The 14,870-nt window shown below is 33.0% G+C and overlaps 1 protein-coding gene across 5 annotated transcripts in view; it reads left to right on the top strand.

Moving 5' to 3' along the window:
• The window catches only part of CEP128 (centrosomal protein 128), a 104,578-nt gene that overhangs the window by 17,924 nt on the left and 71,784 nt on the right, over nucleotides 1–14,870 (top strand). For all 5 annotated transcript variants that reach the window (XR_005627108.1, XM_039705462.1, XM_039705461.1 and 2 more), the window contains exons 10-13: nucleotides 6,692–6,775; nucleotides 8,264–8,338; nucleotides 9,555–9,687; nucleotides 11,402–11,562. Coding sequence is in view for 4 of the 5 variants with exons in the window: in XM_039705462.1 (XP_039561396.1) it covers nucleotides 6,692–6,775; nucleotides 8,264–8,338; nucleotides 9,555–9,687; nucleotides 11,402–11,562 (453 nt within the window). In the remaining variant the exon portion in view is untranslated. The remainder of the gene's footprint in view (nucleotides 1–6,691; nucleotides 6,776–8,263; nucleotides 8,339–9,554; nucleotides 9,688–11,401; nucleotides 11,563–14,870) is intronic.

Genomic DNA, 14,870 nt, shown 5'->3' with positions numbered 1-14,870 from the left:
AGCTCTGTAGTGGCCAGACAACTTTTCATTGCTTTTCAGTTTTATTCAACAATACCTGATGAAATAAAAAATACTGTTTAGAAGACAGATAGAAATGTTAAGAATATAAGTTAAAATTTGAGACAGGTATTAGCTTTTTTTTTCTTGTTTTAGAAAACATATGAAAAATACTTATTTCTTTTTGATTTGACTGCTGCTTGGAAAATCTGTGTCTTAACATAGTGTTACTTATTTCACTCCACTTAAGATTTGCAATGTTAACTCTATCTGTGCAATAGGTTACTATACTTGAGAAGAAATATGAAATTCCTTGGTTTTCACTCTTAGTGTTTGCAACATAACTTTTTGGAAGGCTTTATACTGTGCAGCGATACTGAGGGACCTTGCTCATGATGCTACGTATTTCATGTAAAGCTATAGTCTGTTCAAAGATGTCATATTTTAGAGGATGAGATGCTTTTTTTCTATATAGATAAAAAGTAACATTTATCAAAAGGCTTGGAATCCTTTTGCCAGTATTTTAGAAAGACTTATTGTTTCATTTTCTCTCCAGTTCATGCCCTAGTGGGTGAAAAGAACTAGAGTACTGAATTACAGTTTTCATTGCTCTTTAATATGCCTATGTCCACTTCTAGATTCTTCAGTTGTGTCTTCAGACTGGGGAAAGGATGCCTAATGCAATGTATAGGTGTGATTTGATAATGTTATCTACAGAATGGAACAATCTTATTTTATCCTTTTAAAGGATGATACCTTGTATTCTCTAAAGATACATTGACACTGCCATAGTTTCCTTAGAAAGAAAATGTGATGAGTTCAAATGTAGTTCAAAGAATTTTCATATGATCTTTCATAGGTCATATGAATGATCATAGTCTATGTGATCATGAGCCTCCAGGCTGGGTGCCTTTATTCTTGATAGCTCATCTTTTGAATTTCATGCAAAAAGAATATGAAATACTAAGTACATCCTAGACCTTCTATTCCCCTAAGATGTCCAGCTGTGAACTAAAATGGTTTAGTAGTTTCTTCTGTAAATTCTACTTTATTTTTGTAAGTTATTTTTCCTGAGGAGCCCCTTTTTAAAATACAGTTTAAGTTGCAGTGTTTTAAAAAGCATGTACTTGAACTGCCTTGTGTACTTCTGCGTAGCCTTGTGAGAATAAAGTAAATAAATATTTTGCTACAATTGTTACTTGGATGAAATGTTTCTGTATAATTTTGAGCTTGTTATTTTGTTATTCTGTTTCTTGTCTTTGTAATTCAAATTGTGAGTGAGATGGACTCTAAAATCTGACAATGGCCTCAGTCTTACAGTAATCATTGCACAGGCATAATGTTCTATTGAAGTCTCCTTCTGTTTTCATTTATTTCTCCAAGATGCTTCCCAAGTACCATTTCTGGAACGGAGGGTAGTGTTTGGACTGAGTTTTGAATTCTTGTCATTAATATGGTCTGAATGATTTACAAAGAAATACTATTTAAAGCATTTGTGGCTGTTTAATGATATAATTTTTTCATTGGTTTGCATGTTGCACATTTCAAACAAAAACAAATTTTACTTTTGTGTGTTATCAGTAGTTGCTCTAATTAAGAAATTGTGTGACATTTGTGAGGATTAACTGCTTTCTTTTTCAGTGAAGTGCAGTGCCTGTAACTGACCACTGCTTGTCAGTGTTTTACCATCTTAAGCGAATCACCTTCCTAAATTACAACTATTAAATTATATATTTTTAGGATCTAACACAACATGATGATACATTTATTTTGGCCTTTCTCTTGTCTGTCTTTTCTTTCTCTCAGTTTTTTGTATAATGTGCAAACTTATTTGTACTGTAGTATTACATATAACTATAATCATAGACTGATTATGAATCAGGAAGATATCTACGTGTATACTGACCATTAAGAAATATTGACGTATAAAATGTTGTATCTTTAAGTTTTGAATTTGCATTTTTGTTTTGAATCTTTAATCTGTCTGTGCTGTGTGTAGTTGTAGAAAAACTATTTTCTGCACACATTATGTCTGTTTTACCTTAGTGTGTATTGGTACGTTTAATCAGCAATTACTGCAAATTAGAAAATAGCAATTAGCGAACAAATTCATGCAAATTGTATATCTTAATTTTTTCTATATTCCTGATATAAGCATGTTTCTGATTAGAAAGAAGAACAAATATTCTTTTCTTGCTGAGGGTATTGACATGTATATGTGAATTGCTTTAACAACTGCATTTGTTGTGTAAATGGAAACTATTTAGAGATACCTCAGTGCTTCTTTTTCTTTGAATATAAAGACACCGTCACCTCTTACTTTTTGTTTGCATTTTTACATCTATTTTCGAAAACAAGATCAAGTATCATTCTTAAAAATGTTTTCTTTGCATTCTTTTCTGTGTGTTGGATGTCCTGGATGGCTTTAAAAAATTCTGTGCTTGGCTTCCAGGATTTTGGTGAAATGTGTCCGTGTGTTCATGCTTGGCATGCTTTAGGTAAACAGAATCATCATTTTTGAACCTTTTGAATCCACTGACTGTGGTGAGGCAGTGACTGCAGTTACGTCTTAAGCTAGCAACTTGGGTAGGCCAGGAAGCATTTTATAACTTTCTCCTTGTGCAACTGTACACTTAGATTCTCTTTGCCTCTTTCTACAAATAGCGTGAACTGCAAGAAGCTGGTGGACAGAGTGGGGTAAACTGATGGTCAGAAGTGTTATTGAATATTGTTTTTTGCATATCGTTATCACTGATCTCTTTAGACAAACATAAACTTGATCTGTGCTCTGAGCCACCTGGATATTTTAGTGCATTGTTGATACTTGCTCTTTGGCTCTGTGCTATGCCACCTGTGGCCAATGGTTTCTGTTTTGATTGTAGTTTGAATCTGACTCTTGCTTGGAACATGAGCAAGTCTCATACATATGTCACTGAAATAGCTAAGTAGTCCCTTGTTAACTGCCTGGCTGGTATGTTTAGGTAGCATACTTGGAGCCATGCTAATCACTAATGTAGTAAGTTAGGGAAAGTATTTTCATTCAGATTAGGATGTGGTACATTTTTGCCTTACTTTAAATTATAGCTTGAGGCTTTTCTGCTTGTATGTTTGTGATAGTATGAAAAACTTACTGATCAGTCTCACTTTGAAAGAGCAAGTTTCAGTTTGTGGTCTGTACACAGCTTTCAAAAAGTCTGGTTTTATTTAAAAAGAAAAAACAACACAGCAAAACCAAACTGAGACCAAAACCCAAACCCTAAGAAAGTTAGTAGGCTTAAGTTGCTGTAAAAGTTATGATTTGCTCTTGAAAGATTATCATATGTTGGAAAGATTGAGTTGTTTGAACTTGAGTTGTTTCACAATCATTCCCATAGTTTTCGTCATGTATAAGAAAAATTAGTCTATGAAGCAGTAAGTTATGATTTTGAAGTTTTGGGGTTCAATAGATGCTCTGTGTATGCGGATGAGGTATGCCAGTTACATTTGTATTCTAATGCTGTCTTATGCTAGTGAACTCTTTATAAAGACCTGTAAGAATTGCTCTCCTTGGTCAAATCAGAAGTTCATCTAGGCTGACCACCCAGCAGGCAGTGGAACGTGTAGCTGGTCCTTCCCAAATCCATGCTGTGATGACCTCTGTACATGGAAGTTCTCTGTCTTCTTGTGGCCTCCTATATACCTGCCTCCTTCAAGGCCTCATCAACCTTGTCAGTCTCTTCCAGACCAACCCAGACACTAATGCTTTCAGAGGAGGATCTTGGTAGGAGAATCCTGTTGACTGCAGGCCTGTTCCCATTCCTTGGTGCTTCATGTTCTCAGGGCAGTGTCTGCCTGCTCTTTGGGAGCCATCAGGGAAGAGTGTGTGCTTGAACTGTTGTCCTTAGCATGCTTTTCCTAGTTCCCATTTTTGACATTTGACTTCCTCAACCCCTTCTTTGGGGACAACAAATGAAATCAAAGAATCAGTTGGATCTTTACTTGTTTTGTTTGGTTTTTTCTTTTACCCCTCCCAAGAGAAAGCTTATATAGTGATCTTTAGTGGAGAAAAAACGAGTGTCGCCCAAAACAATATGAGAATATTATTTAAAAAGGAGTACAGAAAGGAGGCGAGACAAAATTAGCTTTTACCTGAATTTCTGAATTGTTAGTAACAGTTGACATTTGTCTGGGCTGTGGATGACCTGGTGTTTCCATTTCCTTATGACATTTTGATTAACTGCTTCCCTGGCACCTACTGGTACAGTGCATGTTTCATGGTCTGAGTAGTGCACATGTAGTATGTTTCATTTACTGTAACATTACTTCTTTTTTGCAGTATTTTAACACTGGGGTATCTGTCTATATCTCTCTCTATATATGAGCTGTTATTTTCCTTAAAATGAGATGGCTACGGGCTGTTTTTACAATATGCAGAAAATAAAACTGAAGGTTATATTTATAGTATCAGTTACAGTAACGGATGCATTTCTGTTTGAAATTATTCCTATTTAATAGCCTGAATATCAGTCAGTGAAGTTGAAATGGCATATTTATTTCCATGGTTTCTTTTGGGAATTAGGATGTGTTACTGATGCAGAGACATTTTTTGGTTTCAGCAGGAATAATCTTTGAAAATTTTACTGGTATTCCTGAATCCAGCCCAGCTGTAATATTTTCTTTAGGATTCTGACCTCTCTAGCCAAATTTGTACATTAAAACATGCATGTTTGGTACTATGTTAATTATTAATTTAGTGCCAAGAGTAAAGTTGGCCTAAAGTTGACTGTCATAACAAAGCTTCTATTTTTGCTAGTAAAACTGATGGTCGATTTCAGTTAATAGACATCATATATTCCAAGTAGGCTGTTCTGAACCAATACTTCTGGTCATTGAAAATAAACAAAGAAAGAAACACAATCCAAAACAAAAACCCAATGAACTTGGGTAATGCAAAAAACAGCATTAGCTGAAGAGACATTCTTAGGCTTTTGTTCATGTTGCTTTTTGGGACTTCTCCCAGGAGCCTTTTTGAGTAAAATGTGTACATTGTTGAGTTTTATAGTTGACTGGAATGATATATTTAAATCTCTGAATACTTAGGAAACTACCTTAAATGTGTTACAGTATTCTATTATCTGATTAGGCATCAGTATGACTAAAAGTATAACTCTTTATGTGGCATAATATTTTCAATGGCATAGTCATGATTAATGTCTTCCATGGTCTCAGATTTTAATGTAAGCTGTTCAGGCAGAAGAGTAATCCAAACTGTACTGAAACCCTTAGGTTTTCTGAGGTGAGATTGTAAGAGGGAGGTAAGTATATAAAGCCATTTATTTTCTCCAGAAAGCTACTTTTAAAGCCAAAACTTGTAAAGCTGAATGCCTTGCTTCACTGAAGTTGATTAATATCTTGTATTCTGTTTCCATACACTGAAATTGCTCTTCAGTGTACAGTGAGGAGAAAATGTTCAAAAATTGAATGAAATAGCACAATTTATAGGGACAGATTTCAAGGAAGATAGGAGGAGATTCTCCTATAAATGCAAAATGAAAATGTTGCTTGGAAATGACAGACTGGGAAAAAGAACTTTATTTCTAGAAAGGCTATGTGTTTTTGTTGTTGTTCTGTTGTTGTTTTAGTGATTAATTATGGAAAGAATAAATGTACTTATGCTTCAAAATATGGGATGAAAGAAAAAGATTTGTGCTCAGGTACCTAATTAATTGATTTGTGATTAGTGTGAAAAATGCTTGGTCATGTTGCGCAGATAAAAACTGTGATTTATAAACAGTTACAGAAATTCATGGCAAATTATCAGTATATGGCTACTGATCTCTTTCAGCTGATGTTTCCAAGTGATATTTAAAATGACCCAATGATGTTACCATAGCTTGAGATATCTAAACTTGGTATGTCTGTCATGTCTAATACTTCCTTTGCCAGTGATTAGCTGTGTTTTGCAAATAGTGTTGGTTTGCAGAGGGACAAGATTTTGAAAGTGATATTTAATGCATTTTATTTTTGTAAGATGGTTTATAAAGTGTACACATGTGATTTTAGATACCTCAGTCTGAGAGGGAATGGGAAAAGTCCCCATGGATTTGTTTTATTTTTTTGTTATTGTTGTCAAGGAAGGGCACATCAGTGTTGGTAGTTTTTGATCAGGCAAGTTTCAGTTGATTCAGTTGTAGTTCTACGGCTTTAAGCTTCTGTCCAGATTCAGAAGAAATAACCTTTTCCTTTTTTTTTCTTTTGACTTCTCACACAACCCTATGGTAGTGTTTTCTTGACTACAGTGCATTGAATTTCATAACATGCACACTTTATGTTAGAGAGTATATTCTTTTTCTCTGTATGTGCACAACTAATCTGTAGGGGATCTCTTGAGCCTTTTAGACCTTAATCTAAAGGTGTTTGGGGTCAGCTTGAGAGTCTGGAGCTCTATACATCGGAAGGATGTTAGTGCTGCTTTAGACTTTGTGTTTGTCCCTGTTCTCTGCATGGGTGTGTTTATGTATGCATGAACTTATATTTATCTTTTCATAACAATATACATTGGCTTTACATGGAAATGTATTAGATGCAGACAGAAAGCATTTGTCTAGATCTTCTTTCTTAAATGCATCAGCAGATTCTTTATTTTAACAACCTTGGAATGATGGCTTCTGTAAATTTCGTGATGAAGTTTGCAATATGTTTTTCTCCTCTAAAGGTTTTAAGGAAGCAAGATGTTAAAGAAGATGAAACAGAACTCATGAGAAACAAACTTGTGAAATATGAAAGCGAAAAGCACCAGGTAAGACTTAATTTTTTGCGTTTTGTTTGGTTTTAAATGAGTGTAGTATAGTGTCATCTGTTACAGTATATGCTTCTTTTTTCTGAGAAACCAGCAGAACAAAACTTACATTACTCTTTAAGAATTCAAGTTGTGGGATTATTTTCTGCATCAGAGGAACTGTGAATATAGCTATGCTCCGCTTGTGTCTCTCCTTCAAAGCTCTTCAGTTATAGTATGTTACTTCTAATGACTCTTCCATCCTTCCAGGCAGAAAAATTTATAAATTGGGCATTATCCTCTATTTCTTTATATATTTTGTCTCTGAATTTGTATGTAGTCTGCTGTTGCTTATTTGCAGCAGCTCAAAGCAGCTTTTCTTCATCCCTGCAACTAACTCATGCTGGCTATTTTACACCTTAGTTATTATTAATACTCTTACTGAACTGTTGCCATATTTCACTCTTTCTTTTCGAAGAAAACAAAATTTCTTGTATTTCTATTCTAGTAGGATGCTAGGGTTGTGTTACGCTTTCCCTGGTTTTTTTTCCACTTGCATCAAGTTTAGCATCTTTCAAAGGTATCTCCCTTTATTCTAAGTCTTCATGTAGTGTAGTGTTTTATGTAGTGTTTTACGTTATGTTGTTCTCTTCATTCCCTTAATGTTGGTCCTGTTTACTTTGCCCATTTGCCAGGCTTTCAACATCCTCCTTGAGATTGCTATCTCTACAATAACAATTTCTTCTGTCAAAACCTCTATTTATTTCCAAGTGGATCTTTGAACTATTTATAGAAGTCAAAAAATATTTTGAAGCTTTTGCTTTCGTGTTTTTTTTTTGTTTTGTTTTTCATGGTCATCAGTTTGATGACTGTTTCTGGTTACACATTTTGAATATTATGTTTTTAGGAAAACTTTCAGTTTTATGAAATTTAGGGTGCTTCCAGTTTTTAGTCATCTTGTTTCCAGAATAATTGAAATACATCCTCTTGCACAACACAGAAACCCCACAGATTTTACCAATTACAGTTCTGCCAATGCATGTCATCTTTAACACTTCTAGGAATAAACTATTTACCAAAGGTGGCTTAAAATGTTAAGTCATTATTAATTTTGAGTTTGAAACTGTGTTTCAAATCTAGGGACAATGTTTTTGAAACTTTGTTAAAACTTATCTTCCATTTTTTTTACTTTAAACCCAGTAAAAATTTGCTTTTGTGATTTTTGTTTTGGGTGATATAAATTATTTTATATCTTTATATGACCTAGAATATTGTACAAAAATTATAGCCTGTAAGTAAAATTCTCTTTATGTAATTTAAATAAATATTGCAGGCGTTTAGTACAAATGAAGGTTTGCTTGAAATTTTGGACAAAAATACTGGTTTTATACCACATTTTTAGATAGATGCTTATAGATGAATTTGTGTCAAAATTAAATATTAAAATACGCTTTTATATTATGATACCTACATTACTTTTTTTTTCTTCATCATCCTCTGAAATGAAAGCTTGAGCAGGAATTGGAGCAGTCCCGGAAAAAGTTGAGTGAATCTGAAGGCAGTAGAGAAGCTCTTTTGCATCAGGTAACTGCTTTAGTGTGGTAAAAATCCTAAGGTTTTCATATTAGGTTGTGTATGAGTCTTTTTATTTAATATTCTTATCTCATACTCTGATAAAATTGTTTCATGAAGGAAGACATGAGGTATAGGAAGACAGGTTTGAGTGTGTGTAATATGTGGATTGAGCTCGTTATACTTTTTCTGCTTTCCAAACTTTTATGACTATATGTTCCTGTGTATTAATTATAGTAGTAATAATAATGGTATATTTTCAGTACATAAACACATTATGTGAAATTTCCTTTCATAATATGCTTTAGAACTACTCCTGTATTAGTAATCATTGTTCTGCAAAGCATGTGCTATAATTGGTGTAATCAGATAAATCAATGACCTAGAAGTATTTGCTACTTTGTAACATGCAATAAAAGCAAATAAATACCTGAAAAAGTATCTAAAGTATGCTTAAAATAATAGCTATTGATGTATGTATGATTAAACTTAAAATTTGTAGGAATTTGGAATATAACTTTAGAAAAAAGTCCTTTCTCCTAAACATCTTTCCTTTAGAGGGGTTGGAAAAAAATACTAAAATAACTAGGGAGGGGGCAATTGTCATTCTCATCTTTTAGCATTTGTTGTTTGACTTGTGTATCTAACAGAAGTTTGAGTTAGCTGTATTACAGCTTTGAATTTAAATAATTGTGAATGGAATAGAGAGTAATATGAATTAGAGGTATTTTTCTTCAATTCAACTTGAGCATGTTGGATTTTCTCTATTTTCTTACACGCTGTCATCTTTCTAATAGTATAGTATAGTGCTACATATGATAGAAAGGAAAATCATGAATAGCCCCTGTGTTTCTTATGAATATATACATTCTGTTTTTAAGGAGTACAATTTAAATAAAACATACTGTTTATTAAATTTGTACAGACGTTTTCACTAGCTATGTAAAAAGACAATTGCAGCATATAATATGGTGGCATTTTGTTTGGTCTAGAGAAATTAATGCTCATCGGTGGTCAACATAAATTGTTTCCTTTAATTTTGAATAATCAAATTGTGGCCTGTAGGAAGTAGTTTGTCTTTTTGTTTACCATCTGCAGTACTCTCAAGATGTATTTTTATAAATGTTTTTTTGTGTGTAGTATTTTTTTTTAGCATTTAATGGAAGTATGGTATTTATTACTTTTGTTGTGTTTTTCATTAAACTTTTGATGTTTATGCATATATTAGATTGAGGATCTTCGATCTCAGCTTTTGAGAGCAGAAGAAGACCGTGTAGAATTGCAACATCAAATCTCATATGCTGCTATGCGTCGCCAGAGCTATCAGGATGTACAAGATGATGACAGGAGAATTAGAGCAGGTACAACTAATATTTTGCACTGGAGACCTTCAAGCTAGTTCGTAGGCATGGACATTAGTTTTATCTTAGAGCTGCAGTCTAATTCTTCTATTGCTTTGACAAAACCAGCCAATTAATTCCTCAGATTTCAGTTAATATGTATTGGCACCTGAATATTAATAGACAAATAGCAATGACATTATGTGCATTATGGTACAATGTTTTAATTTGCATGGTTAAAACAAATGAGACAATTTTAGCAAACTGAATAGTGTTTTTACAGAAGAAAATTGTGTATTATTTTTAAGTAAAAATTTTCCAGAAAAGTTGCATTTCAGTCCATTTGCAGTTTGATTTCTGCCATCTTGAAAATCATAATAGGAATCATTTATTAGGTAGTTAATAAGGCTGATGACTTCCTGGTAGAATTTCTAAGCCACCTGTCCCTGAATGGGTAAGAAAATTTTTCTGTATGATACAGTCAGGGCTTCTGTTTGCACTATGTTAGAGTTTTAGAGTTGGAATAGTTTTATTTAGAAGATGAATGCTTTAAACAATTTCAAGATATAATTGCATATTAAATTACCACTTTAGCAAGGTCTGCAATTAATTGCGTTATCTATCTGTATTTAAACTTTTCAAACATAATCAAATAGATACAGACTTTCTCTAATGACTTTCTTCTTATTACCATAGCACTGTATTACTCAAGGTAATAGAGAAATAGTGACTCTACTCTAGAGTCCAGTGTCTATGGGATTATTTAATTGCTTTGGCTAATGACATATTGTCGTATTTTTGTACTTCACCTTCTGAATTATCTCGGTTTTTAAAACACACCCCTGACTCTGTGTTTTACAAACCTCATACAGAGCACTGGAAATGTGCTTAACTTCAGAAGTATAATGCAAAATAATAATCTCAATAGTTTTTTCTCCAATCATGTTAATGTATCTGCTTAGTAGTTTATTTGAAACAATATGCCTTTCATATTAATAAAAGCATATTTTAACTTTCCTATTGATCTTATAAATCAAAACAGTTTTAAAAATATGAAGAAAATAAAAATGTGAGGTAACTGTTAAAATACGTGCATACATTTATATAATTTGGTTGTTTCACCTTGCTGTGTTATTCCTGTTTTGTCAAAGATATATGCGTAGAAGACAAGTAGAGATTTTTTTTCCTTTTGCCTCTAGTAGTTATTTATGACTTAAGACCTTTGAATTTCTGATTGAGAGAATTTATAGCTTACTCTTATCAAAATCTTTGGTTGTAGTTTCAGGATTCAGACATAAAATTCGCAGATAATGTGACTTTCAAATTGGGAGGTATTACTCTGGTGAGACAAAAACTTGGCCTTGAAGCTGATGGCCAAATTTCATTTACACCAGAACTTGCCCACTGTTTCTTCCATCCTATTTTATTTTATTCAGTTTTGCTGCAGCTTTGGTTGTTTTGGTTGGCTTTTTATTTGAGGAGAGCAGCTGTGTGCAGGGGGAAGAGTGGAAACCCCTATAAAAAGATGAAAAGTACTGTTTTATTCTGTTATTAAAATGTTATTAGTTTATGATACAGGTATACAGTTTTTTCACAGATGTTTTGATGAAAATCAGTAGTTGTAGAATAGTCTCAAGTGGAGAAACAAATTGCCAGAAATTAATTGAGATAAAATTAATATACCATGAGTTTGTATTTCTACTGAATGTGTTGCTCTGTTCTTACTGTTTTACAGTAGCTGAAAAATATGAGAGAGAGAAGCAAGATCTAGAGAAACATATTTTGGACCTTAAAGCAAAGCTGAATCACAGTGCTGTAATGTCAGAGGTAGAAGACCTGAAGAGATGTATAGAGCGCAAGGACAAGGAGAAAGCACAGCTTGTAATGCACATACAGGTAAGGTGGGTTTTGTTGGTTTTTGCTTGATAGTGTTTTATTTTTTAAATAATTTTTCATCTGTTTAACTTTAGGTGATATATCATGGATTAAACTTTGAAGCTAAGAGTAACTGTCATGCTCATTATTTATTGTGTAAAAACTTTGAAAAATTATTTGAGTATGCCAACTTTTTTCTGTGCCATGAAATACCAAAAAATGTATTTGCTATTGCCTATGATTTCATGGTTTGGATTACTTCTCTTTCCCACATGGAAAGAAAAGTTGATCTGATCTTATCAGCACTTACTGTTAATAATGGTTTTTGGAACTACTTTTATAAGGTAGTACTTACTTTCTTATTCCCCATTTCATCATTCCTCAGAACTGAAGTTCAACTTTAAAACTTGAAATACCTTGTTCTCTGAGAGAGTGTAGTAGAATAACAAAAGTAGGTCACAATTTCCCTTTTTTTAGTAATTAAATTCAATATAGTAATATAATCATAAGTAATAGTAGTCTTCTTTATGGTAAGCATATCATAATGTTTAATGTGATTATCTATGAGAAGGATAGCAGCAGCCATTTGTACTGGAATTTTAGTTAGAAGACTTTGACCATAAAATGAGATCTAAGTAGACAGTAGCATTCTTATTTAAGATGGGAAGTTTCTATATTTCTTGTTCTTGTCTAGATTTGTCATTGATAGTAGAATGCCTGAACAGTACCAATTTTCTTCTGTCTTCTGTAATTGTCAGGAGAAAAGAGTTTGTTTGCAAAACTATGTGTATTAATTCAGTAGTCAAGGACTTCACTTTTTGTATTTTAGCGTTCTGTAAGCAAGGGATTTTGTATTTATTTTCCTGATGAAGATACTTATCTATGAAATGATACTGCAAACACTTTGGAAATTCAAATGTAGGAATTTATTTTTTTGTCTTCATGGATTTTCATAGATTTACAGGACTATACTCCTCAGTTTACTTCTGTTGCTCCTTTACCTTGTCAGTTTCTCTGCTGATTTAAATCAAACTAATATATCAAATTACATTTGGAAAAAAATGGCCATCTCAAACTAAGTTCCTACATGCTTTATGAAATTTGATCACTGAATAAGCTTAGAAAGACCTAAAGTGTTTCTGCAGAGGGTAAGATGAGCAGAACTCATTTCCCGGTGTCCATCAGCATTTGTATTCTAGCTGGTCAATAAAACCCATGACTAACTGAAAACATTCTGGATTTTTATTTTGTTGTGCCTGAGAAACTATTTTGGTGACAGGAATTAATGGGCTAAGAACCCACATAAAACAAATTATTTCAAACTTCTGCTTGTAGAACATGCTTTCTTAAGGGTCAGAATGATTTTATAATACTAATTTCCTGCCCTGAAAATACTCATGCAATAGTGCTCAGCTGGGGTCATTGTCATTTCTCTGAGTTAGAAATCTTTGACTTCCCTCATTTTCTCAACAGAAAATACTTTGTACTTCTTATCTGCTTCCCACTGCCTTTCTCCTACAGGGACAGTAACAGGAAAATAACTAGTGTGTTTTTCTTTTAATGAGACATCAAGGAATGCAAGGATGTGAATTTCTAAACTTGTGTACTAACAAAGCATTTTGTCAAGCCTGTTCTAACAGCTGCTCCTGTCAGATAGTCTGATTCCCAGTTGGAAGTGACCAGTCATGTTTGACTTGGGTGTGATTTATCTTTGTTTCGTGGGGAGAATCTAACTTGCCTCTGATGTACATGTGATACTAGAAATTTCTTTTGATTTATTAAAATGTCATTGTTTGCAACAATTTGAGTTGTGTGAATTGTACATTTAGCCTCCAACAGTTGCCATAAAATCACAGTGTGATCTAAAATGGAGAGGATGAAAAAGGTTAAAACGTATTCTTAAGCTCATGTTTAGAAGTGAATTCAATCTTAAATTAGTTTTAAAATTGAATATTTATTTCAGCTACTCTAGTTTATGTAAGGGAGTGGTTGTGAGATCTTCCAAATGTATATAACTGCCATAAATACGTTTTTCTGCATGAAGCCAAATAGATACGGGGCTGTTATGGCTAACTATTAAGATTGAACTATTACAACTAAGAAATAAGCAGAGTACACAAATCATAAAGATGCAATACCCTACTTTCTCCATAAGTGTTTTTGGACTCTTTGGAGTGTTTTTGACTCTTTTACCCTGGGAACTTGTTTGATTTACTAATTACTCTTCATTTGGATTTGGTGTTAGTATTCTTACAGTATTGCCCAGTACAGCAGTCAGTTTGTCAAAATATTTCAGTTTTTCTGAGGGAAAATTATTGATATGTTTAATTAATGTTAGAATTCTTCAGTAATATAAGTCTTTCTGTTTTATAAATATTGATTCATATTCTCACTAAAATTTACTTTTACTTTTTCTTCTAAAAAGAAGCCCTTTTAGATCAGAAAGAATTTTGGCAACTGCACTCATGCTTAACACAGAGATTCACATTTATCATACATAACTAGGAATTCAAAAGCACAGATCACTACACTTGGGTCTCCTGTTTTGATACAGAAACAGAGTGTGGAGATAGTTCCTCTGTTCTCTTGCTTTACAGGGTTGGCTTAATGAAATGTTGACTTGCTGTGAAGCTGTTTTCTACCTGATTTCAGCTGTTGGGTCTGTGCTGGCTTAACTCTTTTAAGAAAAGTGCAAACTCTTTGTTAAGGTTTATCTAATTTACACATATGGTAAAAATAAAATATTAAAAGTAATTTCATATTGGTACATCTATGTCAAAATCCAGTTTTCCTCCCCATGCAAATAGCTCATGTTGATAAATTAGTTGTGCTTCAAGGTAACTATCTAAAACAAATGTTCCTCTTTTTATTATACTGTAAATCAATAAATTGGAGGTTGATTTACTTCTACACAATAAGAGGAATGTTTACAGTTAATTGAACATTATTTTCTGTGTTTAAAATCAGACTCATATTTCATTAAAAAGTTTGTGGGAATAGTAGTTTTGTTAATGAAGTGTGTACTCTGGGGAACTTATAGATAACTATTAAATAGTTATAACTATATAACTATTTTTTAATGGTGCAACATCGAGTACTACATCAATTTAGTCTGACATCCTCTATGGTGTCTCCAGAAAGACATAAAATAGGAAGGGATAATAGCATGTGTAATCACATGACTGAAAAAATGATGACCCATTTTAGAAAATCTGTGGAACAGTAAATGTAATATCTGATTGTATTTTATGAGGCTATTTTTAATTTCTGCTATACTCAATTTAAATCTTTGTCTTTAAAGAAATATTGTAATCTGTTTTCATTGGAAA

The sequence above is a fragment of the Passer montanus genome, unplaced genomic scaffold, assembly GCF_014805655.1.
Source record: "Passer montanus isolate IOZ18808 unplaced genomic scaffold, ASM1480565v1 scaffold18, whole genome shotgun sequence".
NCBI lineage: Eukaryota > Metazoa > Chordata > Aves > Passeriformes > Passeridae > Passer > Passer montanus.
The sequence above is the reverse complement of the archived record's forward strand: the minus strand, read 5'-3'. Positions and strand labels throughout refer to the sequence as shown.